The 17,952-nt window shown below is 40.7% G+C and overlaps 2 protein-coding genes across 2 annotated transcripts; both read right to left on the bottom strand.

The window, feature by feature from the left end:
* Positions 1 to 35: 35 nt before the first annotated feature.
* LOC143116964 (transmembrane protein 79-like) lies at positions 36 to 4,193 on the bottom strand. The gene is made up of 5 exons (XM_076278375.1): positions 3,971 to 4,193; positions 2,852 to 3,133; positions 1,653 to 2,186; positions 972 to 1,185; positions 36 to 721 (listed from the first exon to the last, which is right to left on the bottom strand). Exons 2-5 carry the CDS (start codon positions 3,120 to 3,122, stop codon positions 502 to 504), a joined length of 1,239 nt encoding a protein of 412 aa, XP_076134490.1. The 5' UTR covers positions 3,123 to 3,133; positions 3,971 to 4,193; the 3' UTR covers positions 36 to 501.
* A 238-nt stretch (positions 4,194 to 4,431) lies between these two features.
* ctdspl3 (CTD (carboxy-terminal domain, RNA polymerase II, polypeptide A) small phosphatase like 3) lies at positions 4,432 to 16,127 on the bottom strand. Its single transcript, XM_076278376.1, has 11 exons — positions 15,861 to 16,127; positions 14,709 to 14,835; positions 14,482 to 14,622; positions 12,806 to 12,914; positions 9,944 to 10,055; positions 8,389 to 8,475; positions 6,935 to 6,997; positions 6,524 to 6,603; positions 5,734 to 5,860; positions 5,525 to 5,620; positions 4,432 to 5,092 (listed from the first exon to the last, which is right to left on the bottom strand). The coding sequence occupies exons 1-11, from the start codon at positions 16,002 to 16,004 to the stop codon at positions 5,027 to 5,029; spliced, it is 1,152 nt and encodes a 383-aa protein (XP_076134491.1). The 5' UTR covers positions 16,005 to 16,127; the 3' UTR covers positions 4,432 to 5,026.
* Between the last annotated feature and the right edge of the window lie 1,825 nt (positions 16,128 to 17,952).

Raw genomic sequence — 17,952 nt, 5'->3', positions numbered from 1 at the left:
GCTGTACTGTTTTTATTGTCTACAACAAGGTTTTAAACAATAGTTTATAAGTGTTTATTTTTATTTTTTGTTAAATTAAGGTTTTTGCATGTAAATTTAGAGGGTTGGGGAACATATTCATTCAATTGCAGTACAGCATATCAAAGGGTATTAAAAATAGGCCGGGGCACAAAAGACACGCAAAGAAACCATCAGAATATCCTTCAAAGCGCTCCTTCCACAAACACTGAGAGAAATGTTCCTAGCTGCACTGGCTACATAAAGGCATCCACAATAAACATACACTGAAATTAACAGTCCTGCACAAGAGCAGCGAAACACAATTTAAGGATTTACTGGCTTGGAGCTCGCTTTTACTGGCGCAGCTTGAAGCTAACCCAAATCGTGAACCACAGGAATGGGATATATTTGGAGCAAGCTTTTTCCCCCCCCATCACGGAGCAGAGTTCAGCAGCATCCCCCATACACTCTTGAGAGCTCCCCGCTCTCTCCTTTAGTGTCTTATGTGTCACCAAGACTCATGGAGATGTTTTGGGGCCAGGCTGAGGGACGGGTGTCGTTAGCATACACATCCTGCGACCCAAAGAAAAGGTCCCTTGAGCCGAGGTCAAACAGACAATAGATGTTGAAAGCAAACACGGCGAGGAGAGGGAAGATGGTGAGTCCTGATCCAAATGCTCTCCAGGAGCTGCAGGTGTGAAGTAACAGCCAGTAGATAATCCTTGGAGTAAGAGAAGGTGAAGGGGTACAAGTGGCATGATTAGTTGCATGATTTGACCTGTGAAAGGTGTGTTAATGATTAAAAAAAGAAGAATACGTCCTGTCAACTCCTGCTCACAACCAAAAATGCTAAGATGTGCTCAGTGATGCTCTCACAAATATTTCTGTGCAGACGAAGGTTAAAGGGTAAAGGAGACTTTTTACATTAACCTTGACCGAAACCTATACCACCATTACATACAAATGCTAACCTTCCTCCGATGAAGACTCCAGCTAGGATTGGAATCATCCTCAGCTGGTTCTGAGGCAAAAAGGTGGCCAGGATGAGCAGGTTGAGGATGTAGAGGAACAGCTGTACCACAGAGCCCACCACAAAGACCTGCACAAGAGCCGCAGAATTGGGCTTTTCCACCACAGGCCTCAAGGAACCAGAGCAGAACCGGCATACACCGGCAGTCAGCATCGCTGGAGGAGAGGAAAAAGCTAATTACTGATGTGACTCAAAGACTCATGTAGTGGACACTGAAAGTAATTGTTAGTTAAACAACAGAAGAAAGTTGGGTGGGGCAGAGGAAGAAAAAAAAAAAAACGTCAGCCCTTTATTTCCTATTTTTGCCCAGGAAATTACTGTGTTTGAATTTAGAAACCTAGCAGGACGGCCTTCTCGTCCTTTCATGCTGATCCATGTGTTGTTTCAAGTGTAGAGTAATTCCAGAGTAAATGGTCCACTCTCATTCAGGTTCATCCTTCAGGCGCAAGTCGCCCTTTAATACAGATCTGCCATCAGTTTCCCATTACCCAGCCTAACTATACCCATAATAAGACCAAACGTTAAATTAGTACTGAATCCGTGGTTAGGGGCCACTTTTACCCTCCCTGGACATCTGGTACATGGTGCTGAAGTCTAAAGTGTAGAGCAAAACCCAACTCACCAATCAAGATAGGAACAGCAGCAACTGCACAGCAGCTGAGAGTGAAGACCAGTCGGCTAGTTGTGTCAGGGCACAGAGGTGCTTCTACGGGGGCGTATAAATATAGCGCGTACAGAATCCCTGGCAGACACAGAAGGCAGGCAACAGTCGAGCAGAGAGCTGGAACCCGCCCACTTTTGCAGCATCTGCTGCAGCAGCAGCACCCACTCTTGGGCTCCGAAAGAGCCAACCCCCCGTCACAGTGATCCTGGTCAGGGGCAGTCCAAAGGCCCAGTTCAATGGCTTCTGGTGGGGATTGGATAAGGGGATGGCTTTCTCCTATCGTTGACTCTAGCTGATTCGATCCTGATGGACTCCGGGGTTCATCTCCCCCACTGGGTAGACCGTTAGGTCCATGAGGAGGTGGTTGGATGTGGAACCTTTCAGGAGTGCTTTCAGCAGGGTACACAGGGGCTAGGTTCATGGTGATAGGATCGTCTGTGGTTTCCTCCACGTGATTATATGGTTTCTGGTGTTCGTTGAAGTAAGTGGGTCCTATGAAGCACAAAGTAAACTTTAATATGGTTACCAAATTAGATTGATCTATAACATGTCTGAACTCAGACAGAGTGCTGCTACAAGTTATATGGTCATATTATACAGTCTTTTATAGTTCTTGACAGAGGCATCTTCTCACAGTGAGCAGACATGTTCTCCTCTGCACAGTCACACATTAACATGCCAGAACTGAATTCTAAAATGGAATATTTGGAATGGGAAATGGAAATGTCAGTATTAACATGAAAACTCCATGTTCAACTTGAAATTGAGCATTAAGATATCACAAATATAATTTTCCCTATTGTTAAGTATGGAGCCCCTAAGGGGAAAAAAGTTTCTGGTGAGCACACAAAACTATCTTGTGCACACCAAAAACTCACAATTTTTGAGCACTTGGACGTTCTGGTGTTCGCCTGAAACTTTCTGGTGAGCACACAAACGATATATGTTTTGCACATGTCCCCTAAGGGGCTCTTTAGTTAAGTGATTTAATTGGGTTAAATATTAGCTGGAGCCCCCTAAAAATAGGCCTAATGTGATTTGATACATTCAAGGACATTTTCACTTCACTAATTATTTTTAAATTACATCTTGAGGACACAGATAACTTTGCCAATAAACCAAATGTGTTTTTTTTAACATGAGTTAACATCACTTACCATTATGGTCCTCGGCAGCCTGAGTTTGGAGACACAGTTGAGAGCCAGGTATGGAATGAGTGGGAGAATGGAGCTCTTCCACAGAAGACTCTGGGCTGTCAGACACAGGGGCCAAAGAAATCTGGGTGTCCAAGTCGAGGAATGGAGAGAATGAGAGGCGTGAAGGATCAATATCCTGTAGTTGATTTATTATGTCATTGATGGACTCCTTCACACTTTCGATTTCCTGACTTCCTTGCTGATTGTTGACAGTGCGTCGTGTTGATGTCATTGTTGGGCCACCTGGAAAATAAAACACCGTAGACTAGGTTTTTGATTGAGATTTCCAGCACCTCGTTGCCTGGAAATTCCTTCTGTGGCTGCCATGCCGTCGGTAGCTTCGGATTTCTAAAGCCTTGTTTGGAGTGTTTGTCTAAAGGACAACCATACGGGTGTACAGACGATCTTTCCGAGTCGTGCAATATGAACATCTGGGAATTCAATTTTAGAATCTCCCCCCTGGGGCAGCGCCAATTGTGGCGGGTAACGACGTTTGAGACATCCACATTCTGTGAATAGTAAGAAGATACCCACATTCTTAAGAACAGACTTTTCAGAACGCATAGTGGAGTAGCTTAAGGTCTCTAACGAAATAGCGAAACAGACTAGCTCTTAGATTCTTTTATTAGGCTACGACGCCTTCATCAGTTTGAGTCTCATTGTTTCAGGGTACCATAGGCTATTGCAATATAGGCCATCATCAATAGGCTACATACCGTCAAGGAACTTGGGATCTACTACGGATGTTTTAATTTAGCATGAATCGTAATTTGCATTGCATAAAGTTCTTAGAGCCTTCCCTGAATTTTAAACGATTATAATTAATTTGAATATCGAATTGCCTCTTAAAGGTTAATTATATGCTGAAGAACAATTCATCTCAGAGTATAGCCTATTCTTGAGTGGGCAATACCTAGCCTACCTTTGGTTTACTTTTGTTTGTAGCTCTACGGCTATTCAAAAGTATCTACCAGAGAATTCAGCATTTTCTCTCTCGGCCAGAAAGGTGGCCTGTTTCCAAATTCCAAAATAAAAGAGAATAAAAGTTTTCCATATTCATTCAAATCATTTTAAACTTACATGTAACTTCAGAAGAATTAAAGAAGGAACCAGTTCCTCATGGAATATAATCTCTCTCGTCTACGCCGTGTGCTTCTTATTCTCTTTCCTCAGCAAACTCCCCAAACTTCTGAATCAAATTTCAAGCGAGACAAAATACTACACTTTAACCCCCGCCCACAGTTGTTCGGAATACTACACACAGAGAAACACCATATGGAACGAATAACTGCGTTACGGCTGGGCGGTAATTTGGTAACCCCCCTTTAGACTGCCCTGCCTGTTTGGTGTAGTCGATGCGGAGCAGATATACTCAGGGACGTTCTCAGTAGCCTTCTCCGATTGGATACCAACACCAACCAAAACCATACTTTCCTCTTCAGCAAATCTGTGGCGGTACAATTTTGTTTCATCAATGTACAATTCCAAGTATGGGCTTTTACATGTAGTGTACTTGAAACGGGAAAAAAACTCGACAATCATTAGGGATGCTGATTTTTATTGTATAAATTAAGCCTGGATAAAGGATGAAGGGATAAATAGCAATTTTTTAAAAGAATATACATCACATGTAGAATGAATATTTACAAAAAATTACAAACATGAAATGTACAAGCCTGTTCCATGTATGAACCTTTCCAAAATGAATGGATGAAAACCATACACGTTTTGCTCAGAAGCTCCTCTATTGCACACATACATGGACATATTGTGGCAGCACAGGTCAAAGAAAGTTACATGCTGGCCATCAAAATACAAATCTGAGATTTGCCATTGGTCTATTGTTCAGCATCAGTATGTAGGTTGGTCATTATTACTGTGGTAAAAGGTAGGTGATGAACATTCTTTCACTCATTCATTCTTGCCGTTCAACTTGGAATGAAGAACGGCTGAAAAAGGACAAAACCAGAACGTGGGTCCCGGGACTTTAAAGAGGTGAAAGAAAAGAAGCCTGGTTTGCCTCCTGCACAGAGGTTTGCATAATGTGATGTGGAAAGTCATGTCCATGTGTGTGACAACGAATGGGATTAGCAGAGATGGAAGAGGCGAGGAGCACTGAGTCGAGCTCAGAGTTAGTTAGTCTTCAGACAGGAGCCTGTGGAAGTGATCGGTCCTTCTCTTCAGCACCTCCCGAACATCCCCCTACGCACGCAAAAATGAACACAGTGAACATAGATAAAACAAGTTGAAAGGCCTCTGCAACCCAAGTCTGTACATTTTTAAATACAGGTGTGCAAATGTGTTTTGCACCAAATACACTGAGGTGATAGTAACAAAAATGTGAGCATAAGCCGTTTTTAATTTGATAAAAAAGAATCTCTAACTTAAAATTTACTGATACACATTTGTGACTTTTGGCTACAAGTACAAAATCTAATGTGATCAGGAGTGTCAATCACATTTCTTAATAACACACTGACTGGAACTTTCGGAAGTTTCAGAGCTGGTCCTATTTTATGTTATTTGTTACTGTATGGTGTCAGTGAATGTTGTTTCCAACTGCAGCATTCTGTGTTTTACTGAAAATTACAGATTTTAGTGTGTAACGGTCTTCTTATACAATATGAAACATACCGCTTCAGCTAGTTTTTCCAGGTGGGGTATAAGCCTCTGAAGTTCTCGGTCGTCCTCATCCCCAAACCAGCTCTTTATGGGAATCATGTTCATCAGCTGGAGAGGATAAATAAACACAAAGGGGAAATCGTGTTAGATCGCTCTTCTCATACATCTCAACTTAGCGGAAATTTCACTGAAGACTGTCTTCGTTGTGGAAGTAGACGTACATGGTATGGATAGGTGTGAGGAGCGTTGTCCAGGATCACGGTTCTCATTGGGTCCCTCTCCAGCACACTCAGGTCTTTCACATAGTGTCCCAAAACACAGCAGCAGTGTTCTTGGTACAGGCGATGACTAGGAGGGACAAACATTTTGTATGATGTCAAATTCCACAAGAACAAAGAAACCTTCAACCTCTACAATCATTCATTAGTAGTGAGTGTGAGGGCTATGCTGATGTTTCTGAACAGAAGCAATTTCTTCACTCATGTGCAGCGTTAAGGAAATAGGTCCACAGAATTCCGTATCAACAGGAAGGAGTTTATTCCAGTTGTCCAATGTAGTAATCACTAGAGTACATAAAAATAGCTGAAACTTATTTCTCAAAACTAATACGCTACTCTACGGTAAGAAATCTGTGTTGCTCCGTACTTGTAAAGCCCTCAACTGAAATAACAGCATTAAACAAACAATAACAAAGCCACGTTCTAAGAACGTGGCTGCATGCGGTGTGATGGACCTGTAGCCATAGGCCTACTGTTTGAACAACAACAATAACAATAATAATAATAATATCATTACAGAATTTAGAACAATACAATTACTTAAGATTAGTTAGTTGGTTATACATGTATTAAAAAATATACAAGATTGGCAAACACCCAATTATATTTACAAGGCTATTTTGGCTCCAACAGTGAGTAATATGTTTCAGTTTATTTCATTGTAAATTAAATGTGCAGAAGTTTAAGCTGGCCACTAAGTAAGCGGGCAGTGGATTGAAAAGGGCAATCTTACCGAAACAACTTCCTCTTGGGGTCCAAAATGTCCACAATTTTCTCAGCATATTCTTTCTTGGCTGAAGTGTAGATAAACATCTAAAGGAGAAAAAGAAAAATCTTTTTTAATACAAAGATGCTTGGATAACAAACTTGTGTCAGAACAATCACATTTTTAAAAAAAAACTTTTTACAGACAAAAACAATTTGTTGATGGAATATAAAAAATTGTGTCTGTCCACCTAGGTAGCGAGATGACGAACGGCTAAATATTAAGCCACAGTTGAGGCAATTTCATCTAATAACACTTCCAGACCCAACCATTCTGTTTTGACAGTGACAAATAGCACAGTGGTCAGACATTATGGTTATGATTTCTTTTAAAGGAATTACTTTAGGCAGTTAGAGTAGGTTATGAAAAGAATTATACCTCAAAGAGTTTTGACATGGCCTGTAAAAACTCTTTCACATATGGCCTGAGGATCACATAGACCTGCAAGAAAACAGAAACAGAATATCAGACTGAGGCCATGTAATATTATTTATATTTATATATATATATATATATATATATATATATATATATATATATATATATATATATATATATATATATATATATATATATATATATATATATATATATATATATATTCTCAGGGTTTCCGTTGTCCGGTAATTACCGGACATTGGCCGGAAAAAAAATTAAATGTCCGACCAAATTAAATCTCTCCGGTCAAATTGTCAAATTGAAATTGGCTAATAATCCCGTCCCCTAACGAAATCTGAATTTGAGAATAAGCCTTAATATGTAAGCCTATATTATACGTCCTCTGGCTATGTTTTTAAATGAACAGGCTCTACCGTTTGAAAAGTAAGCTATTAAACAACACGCATAGCCTATGCTGTATTTCAAATAGGAAGCGCACGCTGAAAACGACCATGTTAAACAACGAACAAATGGGTGAGGCGGTTCAAACATGGCCAGGCCCAGGCAGACTAGCCTTAAAAGTTTTTTCAGAGGCCAGACGCGATGGATAATGATAAATTGGTAACGTCTGAAGCCTCAGCTGTCCGGTCAACTCCACCACTACCAGATAAAAAGCAGAAGTGTCGGGCGTATCTGTCGGAATCAGTGACATTGGAATTGGAAGTGGAGTTGCGGGGGGTGCGGCCGCTCCAAGACACGGTCATTCTCCGTGTATACTGGACATGCAAAGTGTTCTTTACCCAAAGCATACAGTAGGCCTATGCGTTCTCTGTCTATGATCTGCAGGGTTAGGGCCTCCTCGACGAGGCGATTACTGGTCCGCGGATCATTTCTGGCATAATTAAACGGTATCATTGATTCGCGGCCGAAAGAAAAAGAAACTAAACATTTCCCAGGCCAGAATATGAAACATTTCTTAATTTATTGTTATCAAATAAAGAGGCATAGCATTAGGGGCTAGTGGTGTGAGCGCTCATGCTTGTGTGTGCGCATCTGTGTAAGTTAAACAGTCACCACTGGAGATAACGTGGGTATAGCAGCATAAAACAACGTCGCCTTTTTAAAACAACGAACGAAGCAGACTCTTGCTGTCCATGAAAAGATACTGGCTAGATCTTGTTAGGCATGTTTAAGTTAGGCTAATGAACATGTTGCATTCTATACAGCCTGATTATGTCATTCTTTAAGCTACATAGCCTGTCTCCAGTTTTCCTCAATTTGACTAATTAAGAAGCAATAATATGATATTTGACCGGCATATCATCAAAATGTCCGGAAAACGAAACCTCTGCCGGTCACTTTGACCGGCACCATTTTTTTCTAGCGGAAACTCTGATTATATATATATATATATATATATTCATCGTTGAAAGGGGCAAGCCTTTTCCACTTACTTTATATTTGTTGTCCTGAAAATTTGTGTGGAATGTGTATTGAGCATCCTCAATGACACTGAGTGAGCTGAACATGAGTGTTTCATCCTAAAAATGCAAAAGGAATTGAGTATCCAAAACAATTTTCAGAAACAGCCATAGAGGGCACACACATACACAAGATTTGGTATTCATTTAGCCTAGAGTTTATTATTATTATTATTATTATTTTGTATTTGGCCTTCTGCTTACATATCTATCATACCTGATATACATATTGTACATTACAGTACAGATACATGCAAATGAAGCGAAATGCTTTCATCACTCTCTGTGGGTGTGATGTGTGGGGACGATGTTACAGACAGAACTAGCTAACAAGCCAGCTAGTTGGCAATCCAGTTAGTTGTCTTTTATCAGAACTGACACTTAGTGCTGGGCGGTATGACCAAAAATGTATATCAAAATTCTTAGGGTTTCACGGTATATGACAGTATTTTTTCCCCCCATGCATAATCAGATGTTCACAGCATTTTCTACAGGTTGAGAGAGGAATTGCTGCAGTACACTGACTAAGGATGGTCTATTTTACTGTCATGTAGAATAACTCCACACTAGTGGTAATGCAGTTTTGCATGGCCCCAGAAAATGATGCTGTTTACAAAGAGCCACTCATGATTCTAATGAAGAATCTAATCAGAATTCAAAGACAATTGCAGTCAAAATACAGAACTTTTACTGTGCAAATTTCAAACATCTTGTATAAAACCAATACAAAAAGTAGTGCAACTTGCAATAATTATACTTTTTTGAAAATTATACAATTTAAAATAAAACCTCTCTCATATGCTTACTCTGTCAAATAGGCCTATCAGAAACATGCCTTATTGTTATTGTGTGGTTTACATGACGTTAGTGGTAGGCTAACGTTAACTTCATGTGGATGTGGATGTCTTGTTAGCCTGCCATGAGCTACCCTCACTATGCCTCGCAGTGGCACTATGCGTGCGTGCGTTCAGTCCCGTCTGAATCACGGTATGGCGGTATATAAAAAATTCATAACGAAAATATACACCGGTATACGGTGTGAACCGGTATACCGCCCAGCACTACTGACACTCCATCAAATTAAGCCCCTCATTAAATGTCTAACTTACAACAGCAGCCCTTTACAAAGCCCTCCAAGCTATTATTTTGATTAAATTAACTGATTGAACAATGGCAGTCATGCAATTTTACAACCATCAAATGAGACAAACATCTGACTGACAGCCACCCATGAAATTGACTCCTGATTTGTATAATATTCAGCTTTCCTCAACCTTTTTCACTCGCTTCGCCCAACTCGCTGTTCTAAGTCACCGTCGCCTGGCCCAAATTGAAACTGAACAGAACACAAAACCTCGCTGCTTCGCTGTCATGCATCTGCAGTGGCCAGTTTGATACACACAGGAGTTTGTCTTCTGCATTTCACCCATCTGTGAGTGGTAAGCATACACAGTGTATGCCATGTGGACAACACCTCTGACACATCTTTACACCAACAATAGAAAAGGCTAGTGCTTAGAGAACTCACAAGATCCAGCACTAGAGTGGCTTGAGGTGTGCTTCTGGTCTTCGGTGGTATGTCTTTGATGGTAGGTCTTGAATGTTGGGATAGTGACGGAATATTCTTGATGAAAGTGAATCTGCACACAACGTAGAGGCATATTTTCATAGCAGGAGGGGTTTGGATTAACATGGATGAGTAACAAGGCATTTAGTGGAGCACATCCCTTCAAAGTCAATTAAGAAGATTTACAGTGGTCACACAGTTCTTGCTTTGGCCTATAATTTGCTACTGAGGTGTAGTCTAGTTTTTATCTATTACTGTTCTTGTCTAATTTAGCAAAATGCTCCCCCAAATCCTCTACCTGTCTGTTCTGTAATATAAAGCCTCAAAAAAAAAAAAAAAAAAAGTATACGTTTTTCTAAACATAAGTGTTTGTACACGGTACTACTATAAGACAACATAAGGTATTTTATTGCCACACAACATGTTGGTGGTAATTGTTGTTACAGAAAGAGGTAGCTCGGGGTGTCATTGTCAAATTAATAAAAACCACTAGGTGAGTTGCACTGTTTTGAAAACAAACATTAATGGTTGTTTTAAGGACATGTTTGTGCATGCCCATAGCCAGCCACTCTGAAACAGTCAAAGGCGATTCAAAACGAGTCAGAAAGTCGAGACAGGACCCATCGTCAACATTTCGGTGTCCACCACTCTAGATCATCCAAAACAAATCTGAAAAGGGACTCTAAGTGCTAAATACCAGAATTATCCTTTAACACACCTGCTGTTCCCACTAGCAGCACTGGCTGTGCAGTACATAGTTGTGGTTGGGGTCAGAACATCCCACAAAAATGTGAGCCAACGAGGTTGTCAGTGTTGTTTAATAAGCTTTTTAGGTAACTCGACTGCTAGTTCTACACAAAAGAAACCTCTGTGATGCTTCTTTAACACATTGTTGCATTCCACTGCAGCACATTTAATGTAAATGTGCAAAAAACAGAAATGCAGATGCCAAGCAGAGGTGGCATGAGTGGAACAGACAATTTCTTGACTGCTTAATAATGGAAACACTGATGAAAACGTTTGTCACCTATTGTTTGGTCATGGCCTGGAAAACCTTATCGGCACTTTAAAGGCCGTGTTGCAGGGTTCATTTTCCAACGAATTTGCACAATTAGCTTGTTGGTAATAAACATTTAAACTGTTATCCATTGTATTTGATGTTGTTGGGTATCACAAAACGGAATATAATACGAAAAAGCAGGCACTATTTCACAGCGTTTGAAGTGATTCTCCTTTCCCCCACAATGCATTGCATTACGTCACCTTGGGGAGGCTACAGACCAAAGCCCACCTTGAGACCCTTGAGAGTAACGAGAGAGGAGTAAAGAGAGACGAGTAAGGGATTGTTCAGCAGTAGATAGCGCAAATTATAGATAAATATCTAGGCTATAGATAGCCTAGATATGTATATAGACAGGTAGATAGATCATGTCATATGCTGGTCACGGGGGAGCTCCTCGACCAGCGGCCAAAATGCACTCGCTTCCCTAGTTACTGCAGCTCTCCACCACATTTTCCATCGGACGGCACAGCCCACACACACAAGCACCTGCAAAACTGCGACTTGCCCATATTATCACCCTCTTTGGTAAGCCGTACCCTGACGATGTCAATGGCAATCAATCACGAGCAGTAGTTATCGAAAATATTCATGCTGAAGACACGACCAGCCTAATCGGTGGCAGCTAGTTTGCAACAACAGGGGTGGCTCACAGGTGGGACTGGAAAGTTAGCCCATAGCTAGCTATCATGATGCTTTATATTCTGATCTTCTGACTAAGTTTGCCCGGTAGCCTACTTATCTGAACTAACGACATGATCACTATCACTAGATATAAAGAAAATGTTGACTTTCACTCGGTGCTGTTCACTGACAGTAACAAATATAAGTGTCGTAACGTTATAAGCATAATGCATTGAACTGAATAGGTGCATTATGTAGCCTCATAACGAGGCCTCTCAAATTCAGAAAATTGCATTAAACTAAAATTGGAAGACATTGTTATCTTTGTTAGACCATAGGGTCGTTGTCATATAAATGCTGTAACGAAATTCGAAGTGTAAATATACAAACTTTATGTTGAAAGTGTAACCGCGACCGTTTCCCATAGGAATGAATGTAAAACATACCCTCCAAAACAAGACCTCCCGAAATTCAGAAAAAAATACTAAATTGATATCAGGCACCGTTATTACCATTGGTAGATTATAGGGTAGCTGTGATATAAATGCTGTGACGAAATCCGAAGTGTAAATATACAAACTTTATGTTGAAAGTGTAACCGCGATGTCCATTGAAATGCATTGAAATGAATGAAGCGTAGATCAAGTAGTCCCCAAAGTGACGTCATCACCGAATTGCGTACAAAAAACCCGCTAATGCTAAAAACAACAAAAACTGGCATTTAACACCATTTGGAGAAATTTTTTAAAATGATATACATATATCGAGTGCTTTATGTACCCCTTAATCAACAGTGGTGGTTAAGCTGCAACACAGGCTTTAATATATTTTTTGATATCATTCAGCGCCTGTGTGCGGTTTCTTTTTCCACACTTTGACTGTGCTTTGTTTTGGAGCTACGCACCGGGCGAAACATCTTTAATTAGACTTAAGGCGCAGATGGCATCTTTTCATGTCAACTGACCATTATTTACACTAAAAATAATCTAACAACTTCAGTTAATCTTCACGTATTTGCCCCTTTACACAGGTAACACCGAAACTAAATGTGTTGGGAACACACACACACACATACCGTTGAACTGAAAAAATCTAATAAGTCAGCTATAGCTAATTCAAAGAAGTGAAAACAGACTTACGGGCTGAAGACCTCATCACCGTCCTCCTCCTCGGCAAGAGGAGAAGAGGTGCCAAAGGCAAAGACGCAGGGCTCCGGACTCAGCAGGGCCACCCGGGGAGACTCCACATCTGTACAGAGCACAGATCAGACAGCACATCACCCCACAGGAACAAATCCCTTACACAACCACGGTGCCTTTAATGCAGCCCCCAACTATTCCAAATTCACAAATACAACAGGTCAATCAACTTGAACATAAAAACATAGAAACATCTTAAAGGTGCGATTTGTAGGATTGTTACAGAACGTTCTGTAGGCCAAAATCAAAACACTGGTGAACGTTCTCAAGACTACCAGACGCGAGCCTCTTCTGGGTTGCCAGATGTGATGAAGACTTAACTAACGTTAGTTGACCTGCAGCTGCTTTAACGTTTCTCCAACCATGACCCAGCTACACATTACGGAAACAGTGAAAACAAAAAATACCTCTCTAACCAACGTAACATATTTAGCTGAAGTTAGTGATGCAGATGAAGTTTAGCATAGGCTACCTGTTGTGGAGAAATATGGCCAGCTCTGCGTCAGACTTGATATTCTTAGTTTGACAAAGACGTCACCATCTCAGGAAGCTCCTCCGATGTCCACTTAATTTGTTTCTTGTTTTAATTTTGGAAATTTGCCTGCCTCTTGTAGGCGTTCATGACTACAACTGACAGCTGTTGACAGCTGGCCTTTGCTAATTTGGCAACCCAAATAGGAGGACGCGCTAGCCCATTATTAATACGATATTCTAGAATGAATCGTTCAAAACATAAACGAAAATTCCAAGAGATTCCGCCCCGTAACTGATTTTTTTTCATGGGTTTTACGGGGTTTCAGGGGTTAGAGTAATGTTGTCAAATAAGCCATTACTTCAATTCTTCGTGTTTCCTCACTCTCTGACAACATATGGTGATCATTTTTGGAATGGTTACAGTTTATTTTCCATTATTTCCTACATACTGGACCTTTAACTTATTGAATGCCAAGCTGTTTTCGGAAGCTTTGTCCTAGAGTGCCAGCAATCTAGACCATTGTTGATGATTTTTGTACAGCCACAGCATATTCTGTGTTGTAGCTATGAACACATACAATGGCTCGTTTGAAAGGTGAGACTTTCTCTCAGTGGGTGCAAACAGTGTATTTCTACACGCCTCTGTTCCTGAGAAATCCCAAGCTAAACAGTGGCTAGTTTTCATCAAAATCCCAAATCCCAGAAATGGAGATATTGCGTCTTTTATGACCTGAGAAGTGTTGCCTGCAAAGTTTCTGGGAAGAGATCTAACGAGACCTGCCACCTAGTGATAAACCCACGAAAATAAATTACCTGATTTTGACCTGGCGTGCCTGTCACTGATAGGCTAATCAGTGACTGATTCGAAACAAAGCGGCAACCATCAAAAGCCGAGTTAAGATCAAACGTCCAGATCTTGCGTTTTCATGAGTTTTCGATCGTCATATATTTGATTTCCATTCATCACAGAGTTCCCAAAATCACATATACGGTGTGTTAAGAGTGTCTAGTTTCGTAATAATAAAAAAAAAAGCTTAAAAACTTAATATTACGTTTTTGGCACTCAACGAGTTAATACCCCAGTTACATTGTCTTTTTTTATATATAAAAGCAAAAACCAGTGATGCTGGTTAAAAACTCACTCTCTTTAGTGGGGGTGAGGAACCGCACAATGGGGGAATAGATGTTCCGTGCTGTAGGGCACAGAGGTGTGGGTGTGGCAGGTTGACTCTCGGCAAATGCACTCAGTCTTCGTACGCGAACTGGAGTTCGGAAGTTCACATCTTCAAGAAAAAACACAGCATACAGATCATCAGAAGACCCATCAGTAAATGATCCTACACCTTTTTTTAAGCAAACAAAAACATACCTTCTTTCTCCTCAAAAGCCAGGGCCCTTTTCCTGCCACCCATTCTTGGCATGGCGCGTCTAGTAGCCACTGGAACATCATGGCCATCAAATATATCCGGGGAGTCTAGCTGTATGGGCTCTTCTTCCTGCATTTGGCAAGGGGGGGAAATTAGATGTTGGCATAACAAGGAAAAAAGCCCTACTGATGTTTGGTGGACAAATCTCGCAGGATTCAACATAAGTAAACACAACGACCTCCTGATTTCAGACCATTGACTGTATAGCTGCTATATAAGCTTTTGACACTGACCTATATTCAATTTGATCCTTTTAACTTGAGCCCTCCCCTGCCCATTCGACCAGCGCGGTAGTTTCGCATCACGTGACACGCTAGAGAACTTCTCAGCAACAAAAAAATTGGTCTGAACAAAGATTATAGTGCATCTATACTCTTTGATCTGGAGGTCTGTTGTACACAAACAGCAACTTGGATTCACGTAACGTTATGTGGCTAACGTTAACGTTAGCATACTTAGTAACAACACGGCTGTATCGTAACTCCCCTATTATGATAGCTTAGCAAAGTGGTTGTCAAGTAAACATAACAGCATTAGCATAACGTTAGGCCTACAAGAGATACCGAGATTATTTATTCAACTACTATTTCATTTCACGTGTTATTACACTCGTTCAAACAGAACATCAGCATTTGGATAAGTTGCAAGAAAGTTAAGCTGTTAGCATAACGTAGACTGTAACGTTAGATGGCGCTTTCGCACATTTCCCAAATTTCAGTTGAATAATGTAGATATTTAACTTAACATCAACGCCACCAAAGTTAATTGGAACGGCCAATTGTACTACTTATAGGTTGTTGGTTTGCAATACTAACGTTAAAGTTACTTTAAAACGGTTCGACACGGAGGGCCTCCTAGGGTTAGCTGCTAGGACAAATCACAACAATGCTACAATAGCGAAAACGTTACGTAGCAAAATGCATCGAATGTCCTGTTGGCTAAGCAATGCTAAGTTTCTAGTTAGCATATAACTAGTTCTACGCCAAGTTCTAAGATAGCGTCAAATGAAATACCAGAGGCCAAGTACAGCTAATAACAAAATCACTAGCTGCAACTATGACTCATTGTTCAGTTAATATAGCGTAGTGTCTTACCTTGACATGATTCCGTTTCTCGACAGACGATGCTCGTTTGGACGCTTGCCTTCGACGACGGTTAACATTACACGGTGTAACGTTAATGTTAGGTGTTTGAGGTGAGTCGCTTCCTAAAGCAATACTTCTTGATCGTAGTCTCATATTTAGGAAAAGCTGTTACTACTGTTTAATCATACAATGCGACAAAGAAAGAAAAAGCCGCCGTTTGAATTAGTGCTAGCTAAAGAGGCGTCCAGATCCGTTCTAGGCTTAATGGCTACCCCACTGTTTTTTCTTTAGCTTCTAGTCTTTTAAATCTGCCGGGGTTGGTCTATCAGCCAGCGTATCATGGCAACAGACGTCTTTACTGGGCGGAGACTTACCCTATCCGACTCCACGTGAGGAGACAGTCACGTTGCAGCGGTCAATATTATGCTCGATAGTAAACATGGTGAAAAAATATCTGAGAAGCATGAAAATAACCTGTATTAGAATAATTTATGTAAAACACTATGTTGTACCCCACTGTTACAAAGAACCTCAAGGCTGGGATATTGAAATCGAAGTCTATTTGGCATTGCAGACTGCCAGGCAAAATTAGCCTACTGATATGCAATGTTAACCTGGTTAACACCAGACCACTTCTCAAATCTCAGTTGAGATTGAGAGTGGGTCTGGAAAGGCTTATTTGGCCCCTTTCCATTAGGAGTGTTCGGGGTAAAACCTAGGAGGCGGGAACTTGTCCAGGAACCTGCTTTCACGCGGTCCTCTCAGTCCTTGTGTCCATTATGACCCTGCAACTCGCCAGCGTTTGCTTCACAATAGATTAACTATTTAGAGTTAATCTATTTAGAGTTAAACTATTTAATTAGATTAACTAAAATTCCATTCTTCCCACACTAATAGGCTACACCTTTGCTAAAGCTTTATTATCATTAACTTACGTGCAGAGACAGTAACATGGCGAATGTGAAGTGTGGCGTCTGCGCCTTTCGTCTAGTATTGAGGTGTCGCCCGGTGCGTATAGTCTCCAAAAAACGTAATACTCAAATGAATAGTGGAATACTGATGAAGGGCTAGACCCGAAACGTTTACCCCTTGTTGATGTGGCCTAACTGTTTTTTCGGCTTTTTAAGAATACACTGTTGGAACTAGGCTACTCAGCCCCTGTGTGCGATCTCCTCTTCATCAGAGACAGTAACATAAATATTCTTACTACCTAAATGAGTATATCCTCCTCGGTGGTGAAAAATAAAAAAAATTTGAATCAGCTAAACCAGCTAAACGCAAAGAGGCATATACCTTCAAATATAGAGACCATACGCAACCTCCAAATCAAATGTTACATTATAGGTTTTATTATTACCATCAAAATTTAAAGAGTTATAAAGCCTATTTTAAAGCAACACCAAAGAGTTTTTTGTACCTTAAAATAATGTTTCCAAAATCGTTTCAGTGGTTCATCAACTTGTAACAGGGTGAACGGCACTTTCTGCATTCGCTTCGCGGCCCTCTATCGGCTATTACCGCACTATGTAAGTTTGCTGCATCGGGTAGCGGATCTGTAGTTCGATGGAATGAGACATGAGAAACTACAAATTTCACTTGCATCTGATGTCGCAATACATCGTACTTTCATAAAATCATGCAACTTATTCTACCTTGTCTGTGGACATTGTTATTTGCAAAGCCGGTGCTGGATAAACAAATAGTGCGTGCGACAGATGAAAAGTTCTTTGGTGTTGCTTTAACGGAAATTTGTTCATTCAGCGTAGGTAGGCTACCTCAACTCAGTCAGCTTACAGCCTAGCATGTGATTAATTTAGCTCTAGCCAGGGTCGGACTGGGAGCAAAATTCGGCCCTGGCAATTTTCTCCTGGACCGGCCCCACCCCCCCCCCCCCCAAAAAAAAAAAAAAACACACAGTATTATAGGCCTACTGTAGCAACACTTCATAAACTGAACCCAAACATTTACATTTGGACCTAGATTTACCTTTGGACCTGGATTTTTTTTTTTTTTATTATGGCTAATCACACCGTTTTACAGTTTTTTACAATTGTTTACACACGTTTTCAAAACTCTGTGTCTATTTTTCAAAACTCCACAC

This window comes from Alosa pseudoharengus, unplaced genomic scaffold (genome assembly GCF_046254945.1).
Source record: "Alosa pseudoharengus isolate Yale_2024_CS ecotype anadromous, Long Island Sound unplaced genomic scaffold, YU_APseudo_1.1 YU_APseudo_1.1_scf_11, whole genome shotgun sequence".
NCBI lineage: Eukaryota > Metazoa > Chordata > Actinopteri > Clupeiformes > Clupeidae > Alosa > Alosa pseudoharengus.
This window is presented reverse-complemented; position numbering and strand designations above follow the sequence as displayed.